At 38.8% G+C, this 27,248-nt stretch overlaps 2 protein-coding genes across 4 annotated transcripts in view; both read left to right on the top strand.

The window, feature by feature from the left end:
• Positions 1–27,248, top strand: part of LOC149097048 (uncharacterized) — a 347,996-nt gene that overhangs the window by 192,225 nt on the left and 128,523 nt on the right. The gene's annotated exons all lie outside the window — the stretch shown is intronic.
• LOC110066956 (A-kinase anchor protein 1, mitochondrial-like) lies at positions 1,539–27,248 on the top strand. 3 transcript variants are annotated; one of them, XM_020774219.2, is made up of 7 exons: positions 1,539–2,022; positions 6,300–6,387; positions 7,888–7,998; positions 17,346–18,515; positions 20,688–20,755; positions 21,870–22,000; positions 24,249–27,248. In XM_020774219.2, the coding sequence occupies exons 4-7, from the start codon at positions 17,356–17,358 to the stop codon at positions 24,306–24,308; spliced, it is 1,419 nt and encodes a 472-aa protein (XP_020629878.1). In that variant the 5' UTR covers positions 1,539–2,022; positions 6,300–6,387; positions 7,888–7,998; positions 17,346–17,355; the 3' UTR covers positions 24,309–27,248. The 3 variants fall into 3 exon arrangements, with proteins under 3 accessions (XP_020629878.1, XP_020629877.1, XP_089136220.1); XM_020774218.2 differs by lacking the exons at positions 1,539–2,022; positions 6,300–6,387; positions 7,888–7,998 and adding an exon at positions 8,775–8,931; XM_089280094.1 differs by lacking the exons at positions 1,539–2,022; positions 6,300–6,387; positions 7,888–7,998; positions 24,249–27,248 and adding an exon at positions 8,775–8,931 and having other exon boundaries at positions 21,870–22,199.

Here is a 27,248-nt window from a genome sequence, read left to right as displayed (position 1 = left end):
AAGTTAAGTAACGAAATCGTGATTTGAAAACGGTTTCCGATTGTACTGGGATGGCTGTATATCAGTGAAATACGAACATTGCACGTCAATCTTCAATTCAAAATCATGTAGCTTATATTACGACCAAGATAAATATTTATATCTCGAAGTCCACTAAAGGCCGTACAAAAAATTGTTCGCAGAACGAAACAAAATCAAGAGTACTTTTTAACGAGGCGAAGCTATAAACACGCAGGATTTCACTAAAAAATATTTGAACAAAAAAACTGAGAAAGCTATAACCAGTTAATGTCGTTGACAAAAAACTCATTTACACGGTCAGTTTTAGATTATCATAAGCCATCGCTGCTATGAGAACTTTGAACAAAAGCGAACCGATATCCGTTCACTAGATACATCAATCATTCTTCTGTTATATGCTAGCCACAATACTTTCTTCCTCTGCAGTTAGCAGAGGAGGTTAGCCCGTAGATGTGGCTGTCGGTTATATTCGGAAAGGTTAGGATAATTTTTGACTGGCTAGAAGCTAAGGGAGATCAAAAATTGCCACAAACCTTTTGATTTCGCAGTCGTCCGTCGTGTAACGGATTCACGTGATAAAAGCGCCTTGAGGCATACGGCCCAGAAGAGAAAAAGTTGAAAAAAAAAAAGCCAGCCTGCATCAGTGGGCAGAGATTTTGGAGTTTTAGCGTGGGATAGGCTCAAACCACCTCGCTGTAGTAGTCATTTGACTGTCAGTAGGTGATATGACTGATAGGATAAAATAATAGGCTTTTCGACCAAGTGGTCAGAAGATAATAACAAACTAAGTTGATATATCACTGTAAGTTTGGCTGGGTTTTTTGTCAAGCGATCCGGCAAAATTTCAGTGAACTTATTACCAGGTCCTGAAAAAAAACATGATCATGGTTGAAAAAAAGACTGATTTAAACAGGCAGTCAGTATAACTTTTGGACGTTAACAAAAAGGATTTCCATTACGGGCGAGGGCTTTGTGTTCATAAAACAAAACGGAAGAATGATGCAATTTTTCAAAAAAAAAAAAGTGAAAAGGGGGAAAAGTCGGCTCGTAGTTTCAAACGACCTCTGATTAAGCGAACTCTTCTCCGTTTGATTCTTTAGTTCATTAAGAGAATAGATCATAAAAGGTGTCAAGCGGACGGAGGTAATGGCGGTTAGGTGGTGCCGTGAAATAATATTAAAAATAAATGTACGGACCATGATATGGCGTATTATAGTAAAACAAGATGTACACAAAAATGCCGAAAAATAAATTGATAATGATTCGGCAATAGAAACACTGTCTGTTGAATTCCATGAGTGATCAACTAAATGTAAGCTTAATATTTAGTTTGCACATTGGTGATTTGAGTGGGTGAAGGACAGAATACGATGTGACTTCAGTGTTCTTCGGTCAACTGTTGTATTTCTTCGCTCGACCCCCGACTTTTAGGCATTGGCACCCCATGGCTATGACACCCTTTAACGTTTGTCATTTAGGTCTATAAAAAAGCTTTAAAATGACGGTTCACGTAAAAGAAATGGCTGCTGACCATTGAATCGTATTGGCACTGTACTTTGAAACTGTTGGCCGATCCGCCATCTTGTTTTGCGCGTGGGAAGTGCTCGCGTTTCTTACTGCATTATGGGATAGGAAATAGCTCTACTCGCGTGGGAGTACATTCACACGTGGGCCGAAGAGATCTCCTCATGAATGAAAATTGACAGAATTTTACTCTCTGAAGGCGTTTTGAGCTTCGATAAGATGCTTGGTACGGCATGATCCATGCCTTCATGGGGTGAATTGTGCCGATTTTCACTCGCGAGAGAGAGATAGCGTCCCGACTTTGCTTACTGGTGCGACACCGCTGATTTGATTTCCACCGGCAAATTTGAAATTTGTTTGCCGTTTGTCCGAAGGAGATGCTCTTTACTCATTAGTTCAGTGGATTGTTGTGGTTTTCGACCGATCGTTCGTGTAGAAGCGTGGCATTCAGCGGAGAAAGCGAACGAAGAATTTCAAGTAAGTGATAACGTACATTTCTGGCGCCCGAAGAATGTGCGAGTTGTTCGTAAATATTTCCATTCGAGTCCGTCCGTTGCATATTCCTATCTAAAATCGAATTCTAGTTGACACAGAACAGCGTGCTTCTATTGACTTTGGGGGAGACTTTTTGGAAAATGTTAAGAAATGATGTGTTGTCTTCAAAAAATTGATTTCTTCTCAAAGATGTCCATGTACTGAAAATGACAGCAAACACAAAGTACAAAATCATATTAGTCCAGCGGAATTCCGATAAAATGTACAGGCCAAAGCGCTAGGAAAAATTTGTTTGTGGTTAGTTTCTATGACTTCCTGCCGGCAGAAGTTAATTTCCCGGCATTTCGTAAGACTTATGTTTGAATACAAACTTGATTGATTACGCAATCTTTAATATTTATAAGAACTCAACTGTTATGATTACAGACATTCTAATTTACATCAAAGTAAAAAGAAATTACTAAGATAAGACATGAACTTTTTTGAAAAAAAAGAAAAGAAAACTTTATAAAGGTCCAGATGATGTCACAAAATGAAAAAATCCATCTAAAATAATAATAGGCCCTTGAAACAAATGTTATTGACTGAGTGGGAGCTGTTTGAACTTCAATACAGGAAGATATTGAGCTCAAGGTCGGGCACAGTTTGAGTGAGGCTGCTTTTGGTGTACTGACAAAGAGCCAAAGACTTTCACTTGCAGCTTCACCAATTCGGGAAATATACTACTAAATCATTTTAATCATAATCAAGAAAATTTATGGTGACAGTTTCTTAATTACGCCTTCAGGGCTCTGTAAGTTAAATGATCAAGAGTTTTTTTTTATTATTATTATTGGCATGTAAAGAGAAAATGATATGCCAGTGATATATCTAAAAAAAAAAAAAAAAAGTTTAATAAAAAGAAAAGAACATATCTGAGAAGTGTCCAAACATGCAAAGGAAAAATTTTCTAAGAGTGGAATTCATGCTGGACAAATAGTATCATGGTAAAATGACAGGTCGGTCTGTTGGTACTATGTATTTCTTCTGCGATGGCTTCACAGATAACAGAAGTGAATATTTCAAGTTTCATAGTATTTTCCTGAGAACATGTTATGAAATATACATTGTGTGAAATGGCCATCCACGAGTATTATCTGTAGAGCATCGACCAAGAATTATAAGTAGTTAGTAATCAACCACATATTTATTACACAACAGAAGATGAATGGTTACAGTGTATCACCCAAAAATGAGGTCAAGATGGCTGGATTGGCAAGATCTTTTTTTGTGTGTGGTCATAACTGACCTTAAGACACAGTTGAGGGCGGTAAACGCGCAGAAAAGGTCAAGGCCAATATCCAGACAAGTTGATCAAATGACCTTGGTCGATATACGACTTATTATATCACATACAAGTCACCATTTACTTGTGGGATACAGAAGGCAACTGAGTGGGCAGGATATCCCCATCCTGCCCACCCTGACTCAGTAACCAATCATGTGTACAGAATTTGGTTTCTCTTGCTTGTTTTCGGGGAGAGCCATGTGCATAAAAACATGTAATACAAGACGGTGCAACTTAGCAGAAAGACTGTACGATTGTGTTTTAAATCAACAGTTAGTAGTAATAGTTGGTTGGTGCCAAGCCAGCAGTCAACTTATCAGTAATATAACAGGTGTCTGATTAGTTGACAGTGTTTTATATCTTCTGGGCATAAATGCAGAAAGTAACTATGCACATGCTCTGAGGACCTTCAATTAACTAGCAGAAGTTGTCTGTGTAGTCGATCTGCATTCAAGCTAATGTGTCATAAGCATTATATCTTACTATATTTTACATGCGGTCTTAATTAACCATGTATGGTCGTGTGACATAATGGTGGAAAAATAGACTACGTGTAAGTTCTTAATTGACTGAGTGGGAGTTGGTTGGTCAAACAGGAAGATAGTTTGTTTTATTAAAGTTGCGACCATTGCAGGTGAAGCGCAGTTAGTTCCTTTCCATCGATTTGTAGAGAGCTAAAGGTCTTCCTGTCCTGCTCAACCAACTCAGTCAGTAAGTGTTAAATGCCATGTACAGCTTTTCTTTATTCTGTTTTGTTAGGAGAACCTGAATTTTTTTGCATGCCTATATGTAACTACTAACACACATCATTTGAACACATGAGTTAGGTGTGTATAAATAACTAAACTAGGTGTGTAAGCTTGGCTAGGGCTGGGCAAGTTTTAAGAATTGCAGAGGAGCCGCTCAATTTTTGTAGTGGTTTTCACAAGGCTGAATACAATAGATTAATAAATTCTACATTTATTTTGTTTTGTTCCCCTTAACCTCAGAGCTGTTTAGAATTCTGATACTCACTGATGTACATTTTCGAAACTGTGTTCTGTAAATGACCTTATAGATTATACAAGTCATGCAAATGGACAGGTCATGTGCCAATGATGTCATTATATTGATATAAATTATACTAGTTTTAACTTCCTCCCTATGATCTTTAAAATTAATTAAAATCAAGTTTGACCTTAATTACACCCTTAGGTTCCTGCCAGTCACATGTCATTTAGGAGGAATGAGGTTTTTTTCAGTCATGTATCATTTCAAAGCATTACTATACTTGTCACTTAAGCTACAATGGACGACAAAAGTAGTTAAGACTCTTAGAAAATGATGCTTTTCAATATTTAACCTCCTATTCTACTATTTCATGCACATCTAGTGTTAATTCTCTGATACCACCTAGAAATAGAAAATCAACGTTGTTTGGGGGGAACAGGGAAGAAATGTTTCCAAGATGCTTGAAAATTGAATTTTACTGTTAAGTGTGTGAACTTTTGTCGCTCATAAGCAATGGAGCAAAGTTTCATTTTTCATAGTTTAGATCATAAAAACAGTTTGCAAAGAGTTATGGTTGGTCACTTGGTTTTATGTTAATTCAGATTTATATATATATTAAAAAATAAAGATTGACAAAGAAAGTCACCAACTAGGATTGTTTAAAAAAATCTGATGGTAATTAAAAATGACATGTGCAACAGAAACATTTTAGCACAGCCACATATGTTTGTGTGATCTTTTTTGTACATCAGTTCATATGTGGGAATATTGCACATTGGATACACGAAAATTAAGATATTAAACGTAACAATGCTCTTCTGAATTCTTTATGTAACAAAATGAAAAGAACTGTCTGTCTCACAATCAGTGGGAGAATTTTTATCAAAGCTGGAAACTAAGAGACAGTTCATTTATTTTCAGAGACAAACCTTCTAAGTTAAACCCAAATTGTTCAATAAAAAATTTTATACATGAATTTTAAAATTAATTTTATTATAAATTACAATTCGCTAAATCCTCCCACTCTTTATGTTTAATTTATAACATCAAGGAGATAGTATTATCCCATTTTTCCTGCTCACCCTTAAAAAAGGTCTCATTTCAATTTCAATTTTAGTTTTTCTTTAGTACAGATTGTTATCATGTACATGTATTTTCAGTGAAGGATAAAAAAACCCATAGGTTAGAGACTAACAAGGATTTTTGGTTTATTTATATATACATGAGTGTTGTCAGAGATACTATAGATTTAGGTTAAACTAGTGAAAAATAATTTCATTAATGTTCCAACATTGAAGGCAAATATATTCTACTTGAATGTTTTTGTCTCAGTTACCATTTTAATACATATAAATGGAAAATTATGTTAACAACATTTCTATATTGACGATGTTGAAGAGTGAGAAAACAGTCCTTTAATTTTAAAAATTATGCACTTTATTATATCATTATAATGAAATTGGATAAAACAAACCTTTGGTTTTCATTTAAAGCACCTTGGTTTTCACAACGGTACCAAATTTATTGTACACCACAGAGTTTAGCTAAGAAAATTAAGACAATGTTTTATTGATTTGCTAGACCTAATCCCAGGGGAACATTTTCTGTAAAAGTAATGCAAATTACCTCAATGTCAGAAGACTTGTAAAGAATGCTTCAAAGTGGCACAGAATTGATGCCAGAAGACAAAATCACTGATGTAACATTATGTTAACTAGAACAATATCTTGCATCCAAATCACCTATTAATTTATTGATTTATTCACAGATATTGATATTTTCAACATTATAAATCTAGTATACTACTGCAAGGATGCTAATACTACCAGCACTTTTGCCTCTCATGTCAATTATCTGATAACGCCCGGTGTATCATCTTCCCAATGTCTTAAGTGAGCATGTTTTATATTGTTCAATTACATGTTTTTTTCTTTTTTTTCAGATACAGATTAAAGTCTCCAATACACTCTCAGCATTCTGTTTAAATCACAGGATTCAAGACCAAGCAAACATCCGTTGTAGAAATTAAGGTACAAAATGTTTATGTATGTACATGATGCATATTCTGTTGAAGCCATTGCTGCTTGTACAGTCAAGCCTTTTTAATAGTCACACCAAAGGGGCTGACCTGAGTGGATGTATTGCAGAGATTATATGAATTCTGATTTCTCTTGTATCAAGTGAACTGTCTGTCCATGATATAAAAAGGTAAATGCTGCATACGAGCCACGTGGCCCATCAGGCCGGAGCTTGTCCCGGTTTCTGTAGTGTGTAGCAACTAGGAGTATTTCTACTCCCCCCCCCCCCCTTGGATGGGATACTAGTCCATTGCAGGGTTACCCCCAGCATTAAATTTGTTGGTACCCATTTGCACACCAGGGTGGAGAGAGGCACTGTGAGATTAAAGTGTCTTGCCAAGAACACAATACTATGTCCCTGGCTAGGGCTCGAACCCAGACCGCTTGATCCAGAGTCAAGCATGAAACCAGCGTGCCTCCACTGTCCATAATATAGAGGTGTCCATATTGTGGAAATGATTGTTTAGGAGTCTGAGTTTCAACTGTATGCAGATATAAATAGTGGCCTATTGTAAGCAGCTTTCCAGGCCAAGCATCCTTAGCATGGACCAACTAGAAGTATTAATTACTAACTCTTGGGTGGGAATTTCAAAGCTACAGTAGTTCATCACAGATTCCTCCCCAGAACATCTATCAGGTTTCCTAGCAATTTGCTGGTTCAGTATTTCATACTTCTGGGTGGAGAGAGGCATTGCGACAGTAAAGTCTCTTGCCCAAGGACACAATGCTGTTAGCAGGAGGGGTGGGTGACAGGCCTATAAAAATTTGTGTAATAAAACATACACTGTACACAGGCAGCCATATGAAATTTCAAGTAGAAAATAACAATTTTAAGCCTAGGGCAGTCATATCTTTCCCAAGATACATAGGGACATCTCCAGAAGAGGAGAAAAACTGCCTTAGTTTTAAGTATGGTCACAAAGTTAACGTATCAAAAATAAACCATGAAATGAAAATATCAGGGCAAGTTTCTAAATACAATAATCACGTTTCTCAGAAACGGATGAGGAAGGTCGAAATATTTAGTTACTGTTATATAATTCCTCAGTACCATATGGTAATCATGTTAAGCTAATTTTTTTTTGTCTCTGACTAATATTTCAATAGATTCCTTCGTACTCAATCTAATCGTATCTGTATGATTTAATCCAAACCTCATTTATCCCTTTAGTAGCAAAAAGAACCGTAAAGCTTCCCATCCAGCGCTAGCAAAATTGTTTTACCGAATGACACAGGGACCGCGAGTCTTGCGCGCAGCAAAAACAGAAAGCTCTCGAACTGCGCGGGCTCGCCGCGCGTACCTCACGCTTCACGCCACAGGCTATCACGAGAACTGACGAATTTAACTCCGCGAAACCCACTTAATTTCCCACGGGCTGCACGCGGCGAGGAACTAACGTCATGGAAAGCATGCATACGTTGTGGTACTGACAGAAACCTTTCTATTTATAGACCATTTACGACAGACTATGCTTCAGTTCCGCTACTAAACTGTTGCTTACACAAGTCGTCTTCCAGAAGCTTGTTTCGGTCGGACCGGTGTGGTGTAAGGCGGCGTTAAAGGTATGTTTCAGTTTACTATAACTTATGAACTATGACGTTAGGGTAAAATTTCGCTTGAGCATGCTTCCCGTCCGATTTATGACCCAAACGTTTAGACGGAGGTTAAGAGGTATTTTTAAACTATCTAAGACATTGATTCCAAGAAAGCACCTAATTTACACTTATCAATATTATTAGTACATACTATACAAGTGAATAGTGCTTTTCGCGCGCTCTGATTGGTTAACTCGGAGTTGATTAGCAAGTGCTATTCACCTCCGAGTAACCGGTGCGAGAGATTTTAAAATTTCCGACCGCTTGTCACACATAAAATAACGTTTTGGTCCGCTAATTATTCAGCTTGTGTGGTATATGCTAAAACAATTATTCACCTCAGTGTCAGTGAAAGTGATGGATATTTACCTCGCCACTTCGCGGCTCGGTAAATATCCACCACTATTCACCTCCACTTCGGTGAATAATTGTTAATTATTCCTTTAAAAAATTATCGGTGAATGTTTTTTTTTTGTTGTTTTTTTTTTTTGTTTAATTTTTTTTTTTTTTCTCTCGCGAGTTCCTTCTTTGGTTTTGTTTCGCATTGTTCTTTTTTTGTTTTAACTTGTAAATGACTCGGCGACTCCGTCAGACAAATCCCCATATAGCATCATTTAGAGGCTTATTCAATACATTTATAACCTACTTGACACTAAGACTAAAGTGGGTTTTCCAAAAAGGAACTAATTAGAAAGATAAATAAACTGCAACTGACAGTGATGTTTGCTTCCTTGTTTCGAATCATCACCGCAGCAGACATGTTATTCGTGCAAGCGTTTTTAAAATCGAAAAAATGTTACTTGGCTGTGTGATTTCGTCAAACAGAACATTTTGCGATCGTTTAGGCAACTGCGACTGTAGTTGGGCAGCAAAGACAAGACTTCAGAACATCTTGATGAGGTAAAGTTAAGTTATGTAAAGTGAATGAAAATCAACAAAAGTTGAATTTCCGCTTAACGTGCCGATAGGAAAGTATCAACGGAAGCCATTCTTCCCAGCTACTCAGTGGAAGCAATTGATTATTGCAATCTCGCGCTGTTTACCCCGTATTCTCCTACAATGATTAATTACGCGTGAAGTAAACTAGGGCAAGATATAGGAACTAAATATTTCCAATGTCCAACGGCAACTTGTCATGGAAGCCGTCTTGACAACCAGACTTCCTTTCGGTGGTAACCAAGACGTGTAACACATGCTCACACGTTTGCTGGAACAAAACAAAGTCGTATATGTGTAATGTTTATCTTCTTTTGTAGTAAATTACCCATCTCATCTATTGAGTTGTAATGGTTTTAGTCGCGCGCAAACCTCCTCCGTGTACTTCGAAATTGCTAAGGAGTTCTTGTTTAGGCACGTGTATACATCAATTTCGTCATTGCAGTTGGCAATTGAGGTTAAAAATGTGTTTGTGGCATGTATTAAAATTTGCATAGCTGCTGCAGGGTGATTTCAATATTATTATGAAGTTGTGGTTAATTGTTGAGCACAGAGTAAATTATTTTCTTGTAACTGTCGTCGTTCGCTTATGACACCCGTTTTTCTTCAGCAGTATAGACAGTGCAGCTCATAAACTTTCTTTTGCTTCAAATGACGGAAAGAAAATATGCTAATATAAAATTTTCCGACGAAAGTAGTGGAAAAAAATTAATACAACATGGTTCGTACATAAATTACTTGGAATGCTAAGTGTATAAAAACTGTTTAAAGAAGAAGCTGACTTTATATTGTAACGCTATTTATTTGTTCAACTTCGGCGCCGTTCGAGTCACTTTTTCAACAGTACAAAAAGCCACCCTTTAGATCGCAAGAAAGTTGCCACCTCAAAACAAGTTGAACGAGATTTCGGTTTGAAAATGTCGCGCGTGTCTCGTTGGAAGTTACGAGATTTCGCGTTGTGGACTTACGTCGCTATTCCGACTTGTTTGGGTCTGCGGGGGAGGTTGTAGTGCGCCATTTTTAGACCACATTTACGTCATCTGTGCGCTTATTATAGCTAATTGCAGACAAGAACACAGGTTTGAAAGTTGATCGAACGATATTAACTAGCTGACTGATAAATAGTAATTTGGAGAGTTCACGGGGGTGTAGTGAAGCGATAAATGGCGAAATTTAATTTTTTTTGCCGCATTGTTACATTGTTGACCAGCGTTTGTCGACAATACGGAAATCATTTACAGACCATTAAATTCTCCCAGTTGAAGTTCAAAGGAATGTTTGACAATCCATATGGAGAATTTATGCCATGAAGAGCAACAAACGACAGAAAAAACATCTCTCCTTTCCTCGCATCTAAACTGACACTTGACCGAAATATCAAACGTTTCAACTATCAGCTGTCATCGACAGATACTCATTTGAATTTCACATTTCAACCAATCAAAATACGCCTTGTAAGTCGGTTATTCAAATAAATTTCGAACGAACGACAAAAGCCGGTGTAAAACGGTTAATTACGAACTAGACTGCAAATTTACGTTATGGGTTTTTTCGTATAGTACCTATATCTTGCGGACTCTACATAAAAAATGCTATTTTTGTTAAACAGTAACTAAGATCAGTAAAATTTCTTGTTAAACACATTACTGAATATCGTTTGCCAGTTCTGAACAATTCGAAATTTTTGTTCCTGAACGCGTGTTCGTTTAAAAACATTCAAGGATAATTTGATGTGGATGAAGGACCCACGTATTCACTTTTTTTTTTCGGGTTCTGTCAAAGCACATGTTTGAAAGCGGAACGAAACGAGAAAGGAAGTGTTACCGGCAACGGATTGCACCACTCAGCTGAAGTGTGTTGTCATGATAGGCGTGGGCCACAAGGAATCATCTGTTTCCGTGTGTGTCATATCAGAATTCAATAATAATGGCGTGTTTTGGAGTTCAGGGCGCGTGACTGACGTTACAGCCAGCAGTCATGTTGTATAATTGCAACAAAAGGTTGCACTACTATCTTTTGTTTTAACTTCCGCTAGACCAACACAACTGTTCAGTGTTGATATCATAACAATCTTTTGCCCATTAATAGACCTGTTTTATAACCCTGGTGTCTACGTTATTGGGAGGAAATTCGGGGACATCTTGACTGGGTGGTGGGTGGTCCACTCTCAATTCTTTTTTTTTTTTTTTTTTTTTTTTTTTTTTTCGCTTTCGAGAGGAACGAGGAACGATTCGGAGAAATATTCGTTAGTTAACCTGTCAAAATAAATGACCATACTCAGACGACCTCAGTGATTAAAAAAAGAAAACTAACCCGAGTGGCGTCACGATTATTTCCGAACGTATCGCGAAGATTAAGTTGCATGGAAGCTGGTGCGGGGGATATCATTTAAACAGCGTTCTTTTGTTCCAAAACATTCTGCTTTGGTAATGAGTAAATGTTCCAATTGCGGTATATATCCGCAAGCCTGAAATAGGAAAGACTGCCAACAGTCGTTTATATACTAAGCGATCGCACGTTCTGTTGTAAAAGTGAAAACTGCAACAGGAATTTCGGTGTCCCTGACTTTTGAGAACGCCCTAATTTATTGTGGGAAGTATTAGACAAAGGATGTGTTAGGCAGTAACTAAGGAAGTTAATAACTTGCTTCTGGGCGTATAGCTAGCAGCGACAGAGTAGAGTGTGTGAGTTGTTTTTCGTTGACAACAATGTCGGTGAGATCTCAACACTTATCGTTTTACTTGGAAGACTTCTAGGTGATTTCAGTTCACAAATAGGTCAGTGATCGAATCTTCCGCACCCAGATTCCTTTTCTTCCGACTAAAAGCTTCCTGTTTTTTTTTTTTTTTTCTTTTCTTCTCTTCCCGTTTCTCCGTTCTCAATTACAATTACATCTGCTTTGAAGATAACCGGTGGAACTAACTGGCGGTTACGTTAAGTTCACGCTCGAAGTAAGTTCCTTCGAACAAATTCTCTGGTTTTGTCGTAGAAGGTTGAAAACTGAGGCAGGTCTAGCATACAACTCAAACCGCAAAACTAGGTATGTGAAATGTGTAACTCTGTTACATACAGCTTACTGTTACCATCAATTTTAGTCAGTTGTGAATGTCGGTTTTATGCATGCAGGAAATTAAATCCCTACAAAGCATGCAGCACGGAAGAAATCAATTACCTGTGAAAAGGGAGAGAAAGTTTTTTTTTTTTTTTTTTTTAGTATTAACGAATCGATATGCCAGTATCTTGATGGTATAACCGTCCTTAAGCTTTAATCGCAGTTTGTTTCTGCTAAACGGAAGACCTAACAGCGATATAAAGCCATTGTGCTGCTACCGACTGCCATTCACTTGTCATTTAATTCTGTAGTCCTTTGCCTATTGCAGCAGTTTCTCTGTCGATAGTCATCTATGATATTCCTCGATCGTTTCGACTGTTTCGGTTAGCGATTATACCACGGCATTCCACGAATTATTAAAATAAGGAAAGGATAAGAGATAATGAAATTTTAATTGCAATGCGAAAGCCTAAAAAACGCTATAAAAAGGAACTTAGCCAACAAGAGCGTTTGTATACTGTAGTTTAATAAACTAAACCTATCAAAAACTCCGGGACGCGCCGACGCGAGTTATACTGTAATTTCGTAAAATTTCTTAAAATTTCGTCAATATGCCCTCTTGTTAAAAGAAAAAAAAAGTCCATGGCCAAAAATTTAGAATTGGTTCTTGAACAAAGATTTACCTCATTCTGACTGCAGAGTCTCCTATTAGAGAGCTCATTTCGTATGTTACTTCGTTACGATATGCTTAAAGTGATCTTTATTTAAGGATTGTGTAACTTGGCTTTCATGTCGTAATATTTAGGAATAGTTACCATACAGTATCTCTTCCCAATAAGAGGTCAAGAGATTGAGAGGGAATAAGTTCCTTCTGATAATTTTATTATTGACTTACAAGACAATACATGGCTTGGCACCGAAGTACCTACAAGATCTCCTTAAGGCTTTGACCAAGTTAGGTGTAAACGATCAGTAGGCCAAAAAATTTACTGACCACTCGAAAATATGCAGTAGAGAGCTGCGGATGAAGAGCTGTGTCTGTTCCTGCCCCAATATTGTGGAACACTTTTCCAGATAAGATCAGACATGCAAAATCGCTGGACTCTTTGAAATCTCCTTTAAAAACCCATCTTTTTCAACAGGTGTTTTATGTAAGAATTAGTATGTACAATTATCTTGTCGTTCTGATATCGAATTTTTAGATATTTTGTTTATCTTTCTTCTAACGTTTTGTAACACGCCATCACCCTTTTTTGGCGCTATATATTAAGTGTTATTTTAATCATAATCTCCCGTGATGGTAATAAGACCACCAAAATGCCTCAAAGTATCACGAATTGTGCATTCTTCATCCACACAGGTGATTCAGTTGATTTATTTTGCGATGTTTGGAATGCCAATACCCGGCCTTTGAACGAGACCAAAGTCACCCATTGACAGATTCACGAGACCAGTTAGATCAATAATTTCAGGAGGGGCAGCGTTGCCGCAGCTAAAAAACGCTTAGTGTTCGGTTCGGACCTCAAGTCATACGTAGATGTGCTTTGTTGTTGGCGCTGTCGCTTTGAAATGAAGGGTTTTCTCAGGGTGCTCCGGCTTACCTCACTACTGAAAAGAATTCAAACTCCCAGTTCGATCAGAAGATACCCAAACAAGATACAGGTGATGAACCGTCAGTATCTGCCTTGTGTACACCAAATCGCGCACTGTCGCTGCAACATGTCTGCTGTTCACACAAAGGGGCTTGTTCCCGTTTTACTGCCGTCCTTGCAACATGTTCCCAAGTGTTTACCGGGCTTAAGGCCTCGTCCACACTACGCTGGAGAAATTTGGCAGCTTTTTTTTCCACAGTCTGGCCTACCGTCCACACTAATCCGTCATGAAAACGCTCTTCAGGCCGGAGGAATTTGAAAACACTGGCTTTGTGTTTTAGTGTGCACGAAAAACAGTTTGAAAACGGAGCTTTCCGAAAACGATGGTGTCTTAATAATCACGTGATCAACCCCAACTTTCAAGAGAGCAGTCAAGCTTTTCTACCGCTGGTTTACCGTTATTGTTTCTCAGGCGTAGTGTGGACGGAAAACATCTAATGCGTTTTCAGAGTAAAAGCGCCGTTTTCAAATGTCTCCGGCGTAGTGTGGACGAGGTCTCAGCATCATACACAGGCTCAATGTTAAGGTGCTGTTGAGTAGCGCTGTTGAGTAGCGCCTAGGGGAAATTTCTATAAAAAGAAGCTGATTATTTATATCTTGTCGTGTCTGGGCATGTTGCTATTCTAGGACAAAAAAAAAACACCCTTAGGTTGCCTGACAGCAATTTCAAGCACTTTCTCCAGCAGTTCTATACTTGAACAGTACAAGAATGCCCAATCATTTGGTTTACAAGTTGTGGTCATTTTCATGTCATAATTAGGCTATTCATAGTAAGTACAGCCTTGCAAAGTTTTAAAAATTCTGTAGGGTGGGTTCATGGCCATTTCAAATTTTTGAAAATTTGTATCGCCATTTTCCGGAGCTCGAAAACAACTTGAATTCATTCCAGCTTGCCTTTCGGACAAGTAGCTCTCAAATTTTGCTTGCCCTGAGCAAATCATGCTTTGTTCTGTTTTGATGTAGTTGGCTGAAAACATGTCTGAGCCCCCGCCCACTGAGCAAGTGGGAATGAAAAGTTACTTGCCTTGCAGGAAGATCTACTTGTCCCGGACAATCCTATTAATTAATCTTCACCTAGCTATCAAGAACTTGTTTTCGCGGGCTACAAACGCCATTTTTAAGAACTTGAACTCTTATAGTTTTCAGTGACGACTGCAACAACATTTCTCCCGCCAAAATGCCGTCATGTGTTTTCGTGAACACTGTTCGCTAGTGGCAAATCTCGTACCCGTGTTTTTAGAAATCCGGAGTACTGGGATCAAAAGGTACACCACGTTATAAACAGGACGGCCGCTATTGACACTGCCCAAGGCCAGGCACCTGCACTGTACAAAACAAGGAGACGATAACTCAGCTTGGCAGACGTTTCCTGTAATATTCTGCTGCAACAACAATGACGTGTTCTACATCCCTGTAGTCTTACCAAAGGATTTGGTTGTACATTGTAAAATTTGGGTTTTCACTCTTTCAAATCCGCTCTAGCTCGTCGTCTGATAAAGGAAAGGCATCACTCTCTATGACGTGAGTATTCAGTTGTCTTCTTCTCGCTAATAAGCGACACTCCTTCACTTTCATGAAGCCCAATGGCGAACTAAGGTTGAGACTTGGAGAAGGGGAGTATTGACTGCCCAATGCGAAAAGGAAAATCGAAATCATGCAAGGTCTGTTGCGCTGATGGGAGAAATCATTCGAAATATTCTCCCGTTGATATCAAAGTACGATTATGGGAAACCGCACAATGAGATAAAAACAGAAGTGGAAAAGCGATTTTGAAGTGTAACACTGTTTCAGTACCTCTGAAAAATGCTCCCACTTCGACCTTTCCAGCTAAACCTCCGCAACTGCTATGTAAGCCATCCCTCTAATAGTGATCTTAGTCAGTAGATGTAAAATTTTTCAAACCTTTTGAGCTAAAAAGGGTATTTTGTTTATGCTTTTATCCCTGACGTTATTCCATTCATTCGATCATTTCCAAAGACAAACGTCGAGTAAAACAATGTGTTTTTCCTTTACTCTCAAGTGTGATGATCAATCTCTACAGGGCCGTAGTCAGAAAAAAAGTTATGACTGAGGTAATGCCCATAACAAAATTATGACTGAGGCATTGTCCCTGACAAAATTATGACTGAGGCAACGTCTATGGAAAAATTATGACTGAGGCAATGTCCCTGACAAAATTATGACTGAGGCAAAATCCATGGAAAAATTATGACTAAGGCAATGTCCATGGGAAAATTATGACTGAGGCAATGTCCATGGAAAAATTATGATTGGGGCAATGTCCCTGACAAAATTATGACTGAGGCAATGTCCATGGAAAAATTATGACTAAGGCAATGTCCATGAGGAAATTATGACTTAGGCAACGTCCATGAAGAAATTATGACTGGGGCAACGTCCATGACAAAATTATGACTGAGGCAATGTCCATGACAAAATTATGACTGAGACAATGTCCATGACAAAATTATGACTGAGGCAATGTCCATGACAAAATTATGACTGAGGCAATGTCCATGACAAAATTATGACTGAGGCAATGTCCAGGACAAAATTATGTCTGAGGCAATGTCCTTGACAAAATTATGACTGAGGCAATGTCCATGACAAAATTATGACTGAGGCAATGTCCATGGAAAAATTATGACTGAGGCAATGTCTATGAAGAAATTATGACTGGGGCAACGTCCATGACAAAATTATGAATGAGGCAAAGTCCCTGATAAAATTATGACTGAGGCAACCTCCATGGTTTAATTCTCTTCCTTGGTATTAAGGGTGTTTGTGATGACTATGAACGCCAAAAGCGAAAAACAATAACTGAGGCCTGTTACTAGCTACTGCCCTGCTCTAATGTGGTCACCAAGTTTGAACTGAGGATTGAAATCAAATTTCCAAACATGAACTTCATCATGTGGCTTTTAAGAAGAATATTTGACGGGAACTGTTCAGAAATACAGAAAGAGCGTGCATGCGAGCTCCAGTTCTCTCACGGTGGGCTAGGTTAGTCGCTCGCAAAAGCTAGTGCGCATGTCACTGAAATGTTCTGATCATCGAAACCAACAACCTTTTGGTGTCGAAGAAGCTAAACTGCTGTTACGTCTACGTCAGTGTTAGAGGCGAAAAGTGTGAAGTTCTATCTCTTGCGATCGCGTTCGCTTAGACCAGCTCAGTTAGGTAATTGTTGTACGTACTCTGTAGGACCGGCGTCGTGGGATAGTATCTTTTTACGACTTCTAGTTAGCAACAGGTCTTGGCGATGCAATCGTGCAACGAAGCGTTACCTGAGCAATCAAGCTGCAATGGTTCAAACCTGCATGGCCGTCATCCGTGCAGAAAATACTGAAATCTTAGTTCTCTTAGTCAGGAGGTTTTTTGTGCAGTTTTACGTTTGTTAACCCGAAAGTAAACGGTTCGCTTTGCGGACCGAAGAACACTCTTAATGAGTGCCAACCCCAACAGCCTTTGTGAATCTTACGTAACTAACGAAGCTCGTTTTGTAAGCCTCCAACAAAGGGTTTAGCAATGATGATTTTTAAAACAGGTTAAAATATGTCTACTCTTGAGTAAGCGAGGTCTGTTTTAGTAACAGCACAAAGATCCACTTTGCTAAGATCGTTTCGTTTTGTCCTTGTGAGGTGCTGAGTGTATGTTTTTCTTTCATCTCTCGTTAGGTTGGCCGATATGCAGTTTTCAATGAAACTGTTCGTTTCCTTGGTCCTTCCAGCTGCCATCACGATCATCGTAAGCTTTCTGTGGATGAAGAAGAGGAGCAAAGAAGCCGAAGATCTGGACGAGATTGAAGGGGATGGAAATGTAAACAGCGAGGACGGTAGAAAAAGAAATGCAGAGGACCACAGTGTTATAGAGAAGGAGATCAGTGAAGATAGGGAGGAGACTCTGGAAGCAGAAGCTTCGGATGGGCATCGATACCCGCTGGAGAAGCAGCCAAGTACAACAGAAAGCGTTCAGCAAGCGGATTCTGGAATAGGGACAAAGCCATCGACGAGTTCGGAACTCAAAGATTTGTCAGGAGGTGAAGAGTCGACCAGCGAGGGCAGTGTCGATAGCAGCACTTTGCTGAGCTTTACGGAAGGTTTTAACAATGGCACTCCACCTCTTGGTGAAGACAACGTGAAGTCCCGAAAAGGTTCGCAAAACGGAGACAAAGACGTGTGGGAAATTGAGTTCCCTCAGATCTTGTGCGGAAGGTTGATAGGGCGGAAGGGAAAAAATGTGCGTGTCATTTCTGAGAAATCCGGTGCTAAAATTCGATTGATTCCGCAGTCGCCGGGTGAGGTTTCTACTCATAGGATCATTTCAGTGACAGGAAGTTCTTCGCAGATTAAAAGCGCGCTGGATTCTATTCACGAAAAGTTTCCATGCGTCCCTTTGACACGGTTGAACTCGCCTCTGAATGGCGTACCAGCAAACGCTTGCGTGCAACCGATGCTCAGTCCTGCAACTGCTGCAATGCCTCACCAGGCGTTGCCTTTCGTTCAAGCCATGCTCCCAAGCGTTGCAAACTTCGACGTTGTGGTTACGAGTGTTACGGATGCCGGCCACTTCTTTGTTCAGCTGCATAACGATTTCATGCAACGGCAGCTCCAAGATCTTCATCAGAACATGTTGCAGTGTTACGGACAGGGAACAGCGCCTCTTATTCTTCCTTTACCGCAGCCTATTGTAGTAGGTTCGTGTTGTGCAGCGCCAGCATACACGTACAATGGCTGGTACAGAGCTCAGGTACTTGGGCCGACTGCTAATCCGGACGAAGTAGAGGTAAAATATTTGGATTACGGGGGATATGGCCGCATAGCTGCGTCGAGTCTTCGACAGTTGAGGTGAGAGTAATTCAGTGTTAAACTAATTCTTCTCGACACTTGTTCATCTTCAGAGAAGTGTATTGTAAATCATGTTCGTGGCATGCGTGGTTTTGTTTCGTTTTTATCTTTTCTTTTGCCCATTCGAGATGAAGACAATTTGCTTAGCCATATCATGCATGTTGGATTGTGCAGTGACGCATTTCGTCTAGAACGGAAAAAACAAATTTAGAAGTGCACTGTTAAATGTTGTTTGTCTCTTAGGTGGGACTGCGTTCTCGAAGTTGAAATTTAGGCTTTTCTAAATGCAGTTATATCCCACCTTACACGATATTAGCAGTAGCTCTTTTTGAGACACTCGCTTTGAGAAAATTACTTGCCATTTTACTGTTTTGCCATCACAGGTGTTTGCGTTTTCTGTCAAAGACATGTTATTACTTATGTTTTGTACGCTTTTTATATGAGAACGCTTATTTCTGTCTGGCGTAAATTAACATTTGGATTTGAAGTTAACTTGTACAGGTTTAATTGCAACAAAGATTGTGCCTTTTATATACATATACTTTTTTTTTCCTTTGGTGTTAAAAATTCAGTCTCCTTTGCTATCCGTTAGGTCTGCGCTGTTTAGTTGATGCCGTGAATAATCGATCGCAATTCAGTTGTGAGCCCTAAATTGAATGTTATTTCAATCAAGAGCGTAAAAGGAACAGCTTAGAACTGCGTACAAGTTGGCAACTTCATTACCATGCATTGCTGTAGATAGCGGTGGCATTTTATCGACTCGCCGTTTTCGACAACAACTCGGAGCGCTGAATTCGTTTCGATTCCATCGAATGTGAAACAATACGCTATGCTGCCCTTCAACACCTCGCCACTGTTATTTCAATTTAAGTGAACTCTGATCTCAGTTCCGCTAAGTTATGGTGTAAAGGTAGTGTTTGATACTGAATGTTGAAGACTCGCCAAGTAAATATAATTATGCCTTGGTGAGATATATCTTGCCAGGTATAAATAAAACTTTGATGTTTTAATTGGGGAAAAATGCCTGCAACTTAACACTAGTCCTTGCTAAGTAACGTATCTTTTGTAGACTTTTTTTTTACATCTGTGTTTAGTCGCCAACGCGCAAATGGAACCGAAACGAATTGTTTTATTTCTGAAAAACGGTTTGCGCGGAAGACACAAGTTGTTCGCGTCAAACACAGTGAAACCTGCCACGTCTAATAGATTCAAAATCCAAAGGACAGTGTGCCTGATCTATTAAATGCTACAGTTTGTTAAAGAGCAACTGGCAAAACATTACCCTTTTTTTTCTCTCCATCTGCGGAACAGGTTTGGTAAAAGGAAGATTTGCGTGAGAGCGATTGATATTCAAAATTTGTTAAACGCTAGTCTGAATATTTAATATGTTGTAGATAGCTACTGTGGCAAATACTATCTTCAGAGAATATTAGTTAACATGGCATGAGTTGTTTAGATGAACGAATAAAACCAGCGCGAGTACAAACGGGGAGAAAGAAAACGAAGAAAGAAAATTTGATGTTTCACCGCATCGCCGAAGAAACGTAAAGGAGTTAATGTTTTAGAACTTCCACAAACCATTAAATCAGTTTTCGGTTTCCTTCTGTATAAATAAGGAACTTGCCGGTTTGTATAACAGGAAGACGATAGTGGAAGTCGCTTATTCCGTGCTTTGAAACGCGACAATTTGAAGTGACTTGTTTTTCTTACAGTACCGCGCAACTCGTAATAGAAATTTAATGATCTGGTCAAGTTCAGCGGAGGCGGATGTACTTCAAATTCTCTTTGTTTGTCGTGTGCGTGCTTTTTTTTTTTTTTTGGTTTTTCGTTCTCTATAGGCGGAAATTTCGGTGTATTTAGACCCTGTAAATGGACAAAAAATTTTGTTCTGTACAACATGAAAATAGCAATATATTACAAACAGGAATTTTAAGAAGGAATCCACCAGAAGTTCGAGTAACAAGTGGACCGAGATTATTTACATCGTATTTAACATCCTTGTCCAGAGAGGATTCTTTAGTTCCTTTGATGCTCCATGATCCGAGTGACCTTGGATTAATCTGTTTAGTAAAGAAACGCAAAATCTGTTTTTGGTTTTAAGAATCCAATCTTGGACTTTTCCAAAGAAACGCACCCAAATATTTGATTTAATTTTGTATTTTTTTTTCTCAGAGCTGACTTTTTGACGCTGCCTTTTCAAGCAATCGAATGTTACCTTGCGAATGTGATTCCACTACAAGGTACTGTGTTTAGTAGTCACGGATACTCCATGATTTGAGCTAGCTAGGTGTTAGCATAAAAAACATTAAGTCCTTAGTCGCGTAACTGCAACATGAGAATTCGTTCTTATTCTTATTTTTATGACGGGTTAGTAGAGAGACGGGATGGCCTCCGTGGTTGGGCCTTAGTGGACTGGAGCGCTGGCTGGAGTCATTGTAAAGCTCCGTCCTCGCTACGACGGAGAAACTTGAAAACGCAACTTTATTTCTACAGTTTAGCCTACCATCCACACTAATCCGTCACGAGAACGGAGCTTTTTGTAAACGCTCTTCAAACCGAAGGAATTTGAAAACGCCGGCTTTGCGTTTTAGTGTGGACGGAAAACATTTTGAAAACGGAGCTTTTCGGAAACGATGACGTCACGCTAATCATGTGATTACCCTGCCGAGTTTTCCTCAAACACAAATCCAAAATGACCGGTGTTTATTGCGTTTTCAAATTTCTCCGGCGTAGTGTTGAAGGAAAACATTTGATACATTTTCAGGGTGGAAACGCCGTCTTCAAATTTCTCCGGCGTATTATGGACGGGGGCCAAGGAAAACACTTTCTTTCCACAGTGGCTCTCTCTTCCCTGGAATATAAATAACTACCAGTGCTCTCTTATGAAAGCTTGCACAAATGTTGGGGTCTAACCTGCTCCAGCTTAGCGTTCCATCAAGGGAGACTAGAAAATGATTAATAGTGGTTTGACGCCCCAAACACTATAATTAGCTCCGCCATTTTCGACCAGGTTGCCCAAGTGTGACATGTCGAGTTTTCAGAAATGTGGACATGAACAACAAGGCACAGGCGTTAAATCACGATAAAGACAACAGGTCCAAGTGTGCATATGCACTCACTCGTATGTTAAATGCTATCGTTCTTAGTTTTAGCTCGATATGTTTGTTGCTTATGCCGTTTGTCACATTTGACCCGCGTTCTGTCGCTCGCTATCTTGTTGACCTTGTTCGGTCGGTCGTATTTTGCTCGTTCATTCTTTTGCTCGTTCGTTGGCGCGCTTGCTCTTACATTCAGTCGTCGGTTTTTTCATTCATCCAGCCATCTCAGTATCCGTTTACTTTTTTGCTGTTTCAGGAGACACATTTTCAAGTGTGGCTAATGCTGTGTTGGAAGACTTGACAATGAATGCTCTGTTGACCGCTCGTGTTATCGGTCACAGAAGCGGCTTGCCGTGTCTAGAGCTTTATCTCGTACAAGGCCAGCAGGTAAGTCAGCGTGATTATTTCATTTCGTTCACGGATTTATTTGGACTGTGTAACATTTTTCCAACATGGAGGACCAGAATCCAGAATATAAGTTCCTCATAGTTGGATCAGGCTTATCAACAATAAGCATTACAAAATAAAAGTTTAAAAACGATCTCTGGCTAAAAATGTTTATAGATATACGAGCTTTGGGCTATTAGATCTACAGTCTTCGACGGGTAAAGACGAATGACAAAATATGAATATAAATGAGTAAAAATAAAAAGAATGGACTATGCAAATTAAATATGAATGTGTGTAAAAAGAATGTTGTATTGCCCAGGGAGTGGACAGGAATTGTTGACAGCATTTGGAGTCACCATAGTATGCCACGATTCTAATGTTTTCCTTATTCGGAAACTGCCTTTGTCAATTAAGGAGGCGTTGTTTAAGTCAATAGACTGCTCATGGGACCACGCATGGTTCACAATTTTGGAGCCTTTAGCAGCTGTTTTGATATTTCTTGTGTTCTTTTCTTCGCGTGTTAATCGCTCTGCCAGTTTCACCGATATAACACCATGAACAGTCGGCGCAAGGAATTTTGTAAACAACGTTGGTTTGTGAATTCGGAGCAGAACGAAATTTCGGGGCCGGGAACTGTCGTTGTAGAGTGGTCATCGGCTTATTTATGACCGAAATATCATGTTTTTTTAGGACGCGGGTCAAGGGCTCAGTTACACCTTGTTCTTTCCCTTCAGATGTGTTAGGTAGATTTAACGCTATATGCAAGAGGTTTGCTGCCGTGCTCACTTTGTGTTTTTTGTCGTGGTGAGAATTAAAGTCCAAGTACCTGTTCGTATGCGTTGGTTTTCTGTAGACATCCACAGAAATTGCTCCATTGTTGCGAGAAACCAATGTGTCAAGAAAAGAAATTTTTCCATAACATTCATGTTCGATGGTGAAGGAAATAATCATGTTTAATCATGTTTACGTAGCGTTGGAGTCTAATGGCTATCCGTCCAAATTTATTCGTGATATACAAACCAAGAAAACTCAACCATCGCCAAATTTACCCCCTGAGGAACTTGTTGGAATGTCTTTTAATTTGGTTGAACCTTTCGAGTCACGCAAGTCTTTCGCGTCTCTTCCATACATCAAAGGTGTAACTGAGCCCTTGACCCGCAACCTAAAAAAACATATTTCGGTCATAAATAAGCCACTCTACAACAACAGTTCCCGGCCCCGAAATTTCGTCCTGCTCCGGATTCACAAACCAACGTTGTTCACAAAATTCCTTGCGCCGACTGTTCATGGTGTTATAGCGGTGAAACTGGCAGAGCGTTTAACACCCGAAGAAAAGAACACATAAGAAATATCAAAACAGCTGCTAAAGGCTCCAAAATTGCGAACCATTCGTGGTCCCATGAACATTCTATTGACTTTAACAACGCCTCCTTAATTGACAAAGGCAGTTTCCGAATAAGGAAAACATTAGAATCCTGGCATACTATGGTGACTCCAAATGCTGTCAACAATTCCTGTCCACTCCCTGGGCAATACAACATTCTTTTTACACACATTCATAATTAATTTACATAGTCCATTCTTTTTATTTTTACTCATATATATTCATATTTCGTCATTCATCTTTACTCGTCGAAGACTGTAGATCTAACAGTCGAAAGCTCGTATATCTATAAACATTTTTAGCCAGATATCGTTTTTAAATTTTTATTATGCTCAACCCTGGCTACGGTCCTTCAATATTTTTACATAAATAAGCATTACCTTGGCAAGTTCGAGCGGCTTCCCTTCTAGTGTTGTAAAGCCAAAACCAAAGCAATTACAATGGCCAATCTCTCACACACAAAGGCCACAAACCGCGCGATGAAGTGATGAGAAATCGAATCAAATACACAGAACCAACAAAAACGCGAGAAAATGCGCGTGACAAAGTCGGGATTATTTTGGGTGTTTTGATTGACCGACCGACTGACTGACTGATTGTCTGTCTCACTGTCTGTCTGTGTCACTGACTGTCTGACTGTCTATCTGTCTGACTGATTGAATGACTGTCTGTCTCACTGTTTGTTTGTCTGTCTGTCTGTTTCACTAACTGTCTGACGGACTGATTGACTTTCTATCTGTCTCACTGATTGACTGTCTGTCTGTTTGTCTCACTGTCTGTCTGTCTCCCTGACTGTCCGACTGTCTATCTGCCCAACTGAGTGACTGATTGACTGACTAACTGATTGCCTTTGTTTTGCAGACAATCCTGATTAACAGAGAACTAGTGAACCGCGGCTTGGCTCGCTGGGCAGAAACTTGACGACAGCACGAGTTGTATCACGTTTATCCTGGCCAAATGGAGCCGTAGAAAATTGCTTGTTCAACGATTTTCTGAACAAAGGAGGAATCAAGCAGACAAAGCTGGTTGATAAGTGTATTTCTAATTTGGTATGAAATAGGAAGATGAAATTAGCGAAAGGAAACTTTGGAAAGTAATTTAATTCATATGCGGATGGAGAGATGGAATCGCCAAAGGCTTGATTACTTGAAAGAAATCGCTAAAATTTTCTTTGGTCGATGGCTTAATTTTTTGTCAAGTTGAGAGCGTGTATGATATTGTGAATATGCTATATTTGTCTTCAAAGTGAAGAAGTTTGTGTGTATATGACAAAGTTGTTGCTTTATAAGTTCTTTCGTAACGAAAGGCTACCTCCATATGACGTAATTGAAAACAATGAGGTACACATCAGTTGAAAAGGCCAAAGGCCAAGAAAATTATTTTCCCCAGAATGTTACCTAGTCAAAGTAAGCTATTTACCATTTTGCGATCGAATTATATATGATTATAACGGGCCATTTTGAATTGAGAGAACAAAATAATTTACATTTAAGACATTGTAGAGTATTTTATTAGAAGAAATGACAATGATATTTTAGCCCAAATGAAATTCAGCAATGTTATCAAAGGCTTGAGACACAAATGTTCAGGTACAATAATATATGAAAGCAAAACATTCTGTTTCATTCCCAGACCTGTTTCTGATGGCATGTATGCTTAAATAAATATCGTATTACATTATAGAGGAAAACGGTTAAATATTAAACAACGTTAAAAAAGAAAGCTAACAACTCGCACCTGGTATTTTAAAATATGACCAGAATATTCATTTCTAGAATGCTACAGTGATGTCATGGAATTTGAGATCATTTGTCACACCTTTTTATTACCTCTGTGTTGGTTTCCTATTCTTCTCAACCAATCAGAGCCAATAATAAATTTTTGACAACTTTTTTACCTCTGTGTTGGTCGGCCAATGTTCTCAGCCAATCACAGAGCCCTCTTTTTCACGTCTTTTTTTCTTAAGGGGGAAGGGGGGGTTCAAATCTCAGTTTTCAGCCAACCACAGAGCCAGTAATTATTTCGGCCAATGTTGTCAGCCAATCAAAGGGCCTAGCTTTTTGACGTCATTTTCTTGTTGGTTTTCAAATGGTTTTAACCAGTCACAGAGCCAGTAATAATTTTTGGACAGCTTTTTGACGTGTGACGGCTTTCCAATCTTCTCAAGCAGCCAGTAATGTAAATTTTTGACAGCATTTTGACTGGTTTTCTTATCTTTTCAGCCAATCACGAACCAAATAGTATAAATTTTTGACAGTGTTTTGACGTCGTTGTATTGGTTTCCCAATCTTTTCAATCACAGGCTAAAAAGTATCATTTTTGGCAGCCGTTTGGGGTCTCTGCGTTAGGTAGTTTTCCAATTTTCTCTGGCCAATTAGAGCCAGTGATGAAATGTTTTGGAAGCTTTTTGATGTCTAGAAACTAGGGAAATTGCTGTGTTGATCACGGTAATGACTCACTGTTAGACTGTATCATTTAGCCTGCATTTAGGACACCTCCTTTAGTTACTCAAAGTTCATTGTAGCAACAACACTAACGCCGACGCCGACGCCGACGACCATGCGGTTCAAAACTAAATTTATTTTTACTGAAGATTCTTGCTATTACGTCGTCGATCCCAGCGGCTGAATAGCAGATTGGGATCAAATCTAAATTTTAAATAAAAGCATTTTTTCAATCTAGTTTTTAAAGGAGCTGCGTCACATAAATTCAAAAACGTACATTTGAGTAACTTTCATTGACGTACAAAGTTACGTTCAAATTAAGGAAAACTTCGAAATAGAAGGCTTTAAAAACCACTTTAAGAGTTTCAATGTTGTTTTTTTTTTTAGTTGTTGCTGTTCTTGTTTCTTTGCTGTTTTTGTTATTTCGCTTTTTTTCACTTGTTTGGACTAAGTCACAGTCACCCAAATTAATAAAAGTAATGTTAATAATGATGGTTAATTGTTGTGATTGAGACAAATACCAAATGACAAACTTCAAAAATAATTGGAGAGATTATTTTAAGATACGCGGTCCGTGACACAGCTCCTTCAAACGATCTAAAAGAATCGTAGATATCTTAGACTTACGCCAGTTACTTTCGTCATTCAGGGCAAAACCGCCCTAAAACACTCGATCTCGCTTACTGCCAAGTGCAAACCATTGTGTACTCTCAGCCCCTGAGTCGATGACTTGAAAAAATTGGACATTTTTCAAGATGTTCCGTGTTTGACGTAGCTTCTTTAACAGTGCAGCATGCTAAACGACGTTTTTAAATGGTTTAAATGAAAGAAGTTCAAATAACTTTGTATCGAATTTTTACTTCTTTGATTTGTTGTTGTTGTTGTTGCTGTTTTGTTTTAGATTTTTAATTTTTTTTTTTCGTTTATTAATTGCAACCATTTTCATCTGTTTTAATTACAGTCTCAATTAGCCAAATTATAAATTAATAAAGGATGTTTAAATATTGGTTAAATATATTTCAAATTGTTGTTAGCAAGTTATTTATATACAATTATAGTAATATTTAATTTGAGTTAAATTAAATTTTTTCCAATCTGGATATAGCTTCAAGTGAAACTGCAGGGCAGTTAGAAATATGCAATTTACCACAACCAACATCTACATTTCAGTAACATGGATCTCCCTGTGTTGCAGGCGACGTACATGTAAAGTTTAGTTAATTAGCAACTTGAAAAAAGAACTGTAGGACAACTAGAAATACGTAATAAACTACTCAAATACCTAGATCATCTTTTCATATGGGAGTTCCCTTCTCCCAAGTTTAGTTGATGAGTAACTCGGGAAAGAAAAACACTCTTAAAACATGTAAGGCATCTACTCTAGGAATACTGAATGAATAAACTACTCAAACACCAA

Source organism: Orbicella faveolata, unplaced genomic scaffold, assembly GCF_042242905.1.
Source record: "Orbicella faveolata isolate gen_17 unplaced genomic scaffold, um_ofav_v1 contig_47, whole genome shotgun sequence".
NCBI classification, from domain to species: domain Eukaryota; kingdom Metazoa; phylum Cnidaria; class Anthozoa; order Scleractinia; family Merulinidae; genus Orbicella; species Orbicella faveolata.
This window is presented reverse-complemented; position numbering and strand designations above follow the sequence as displayed.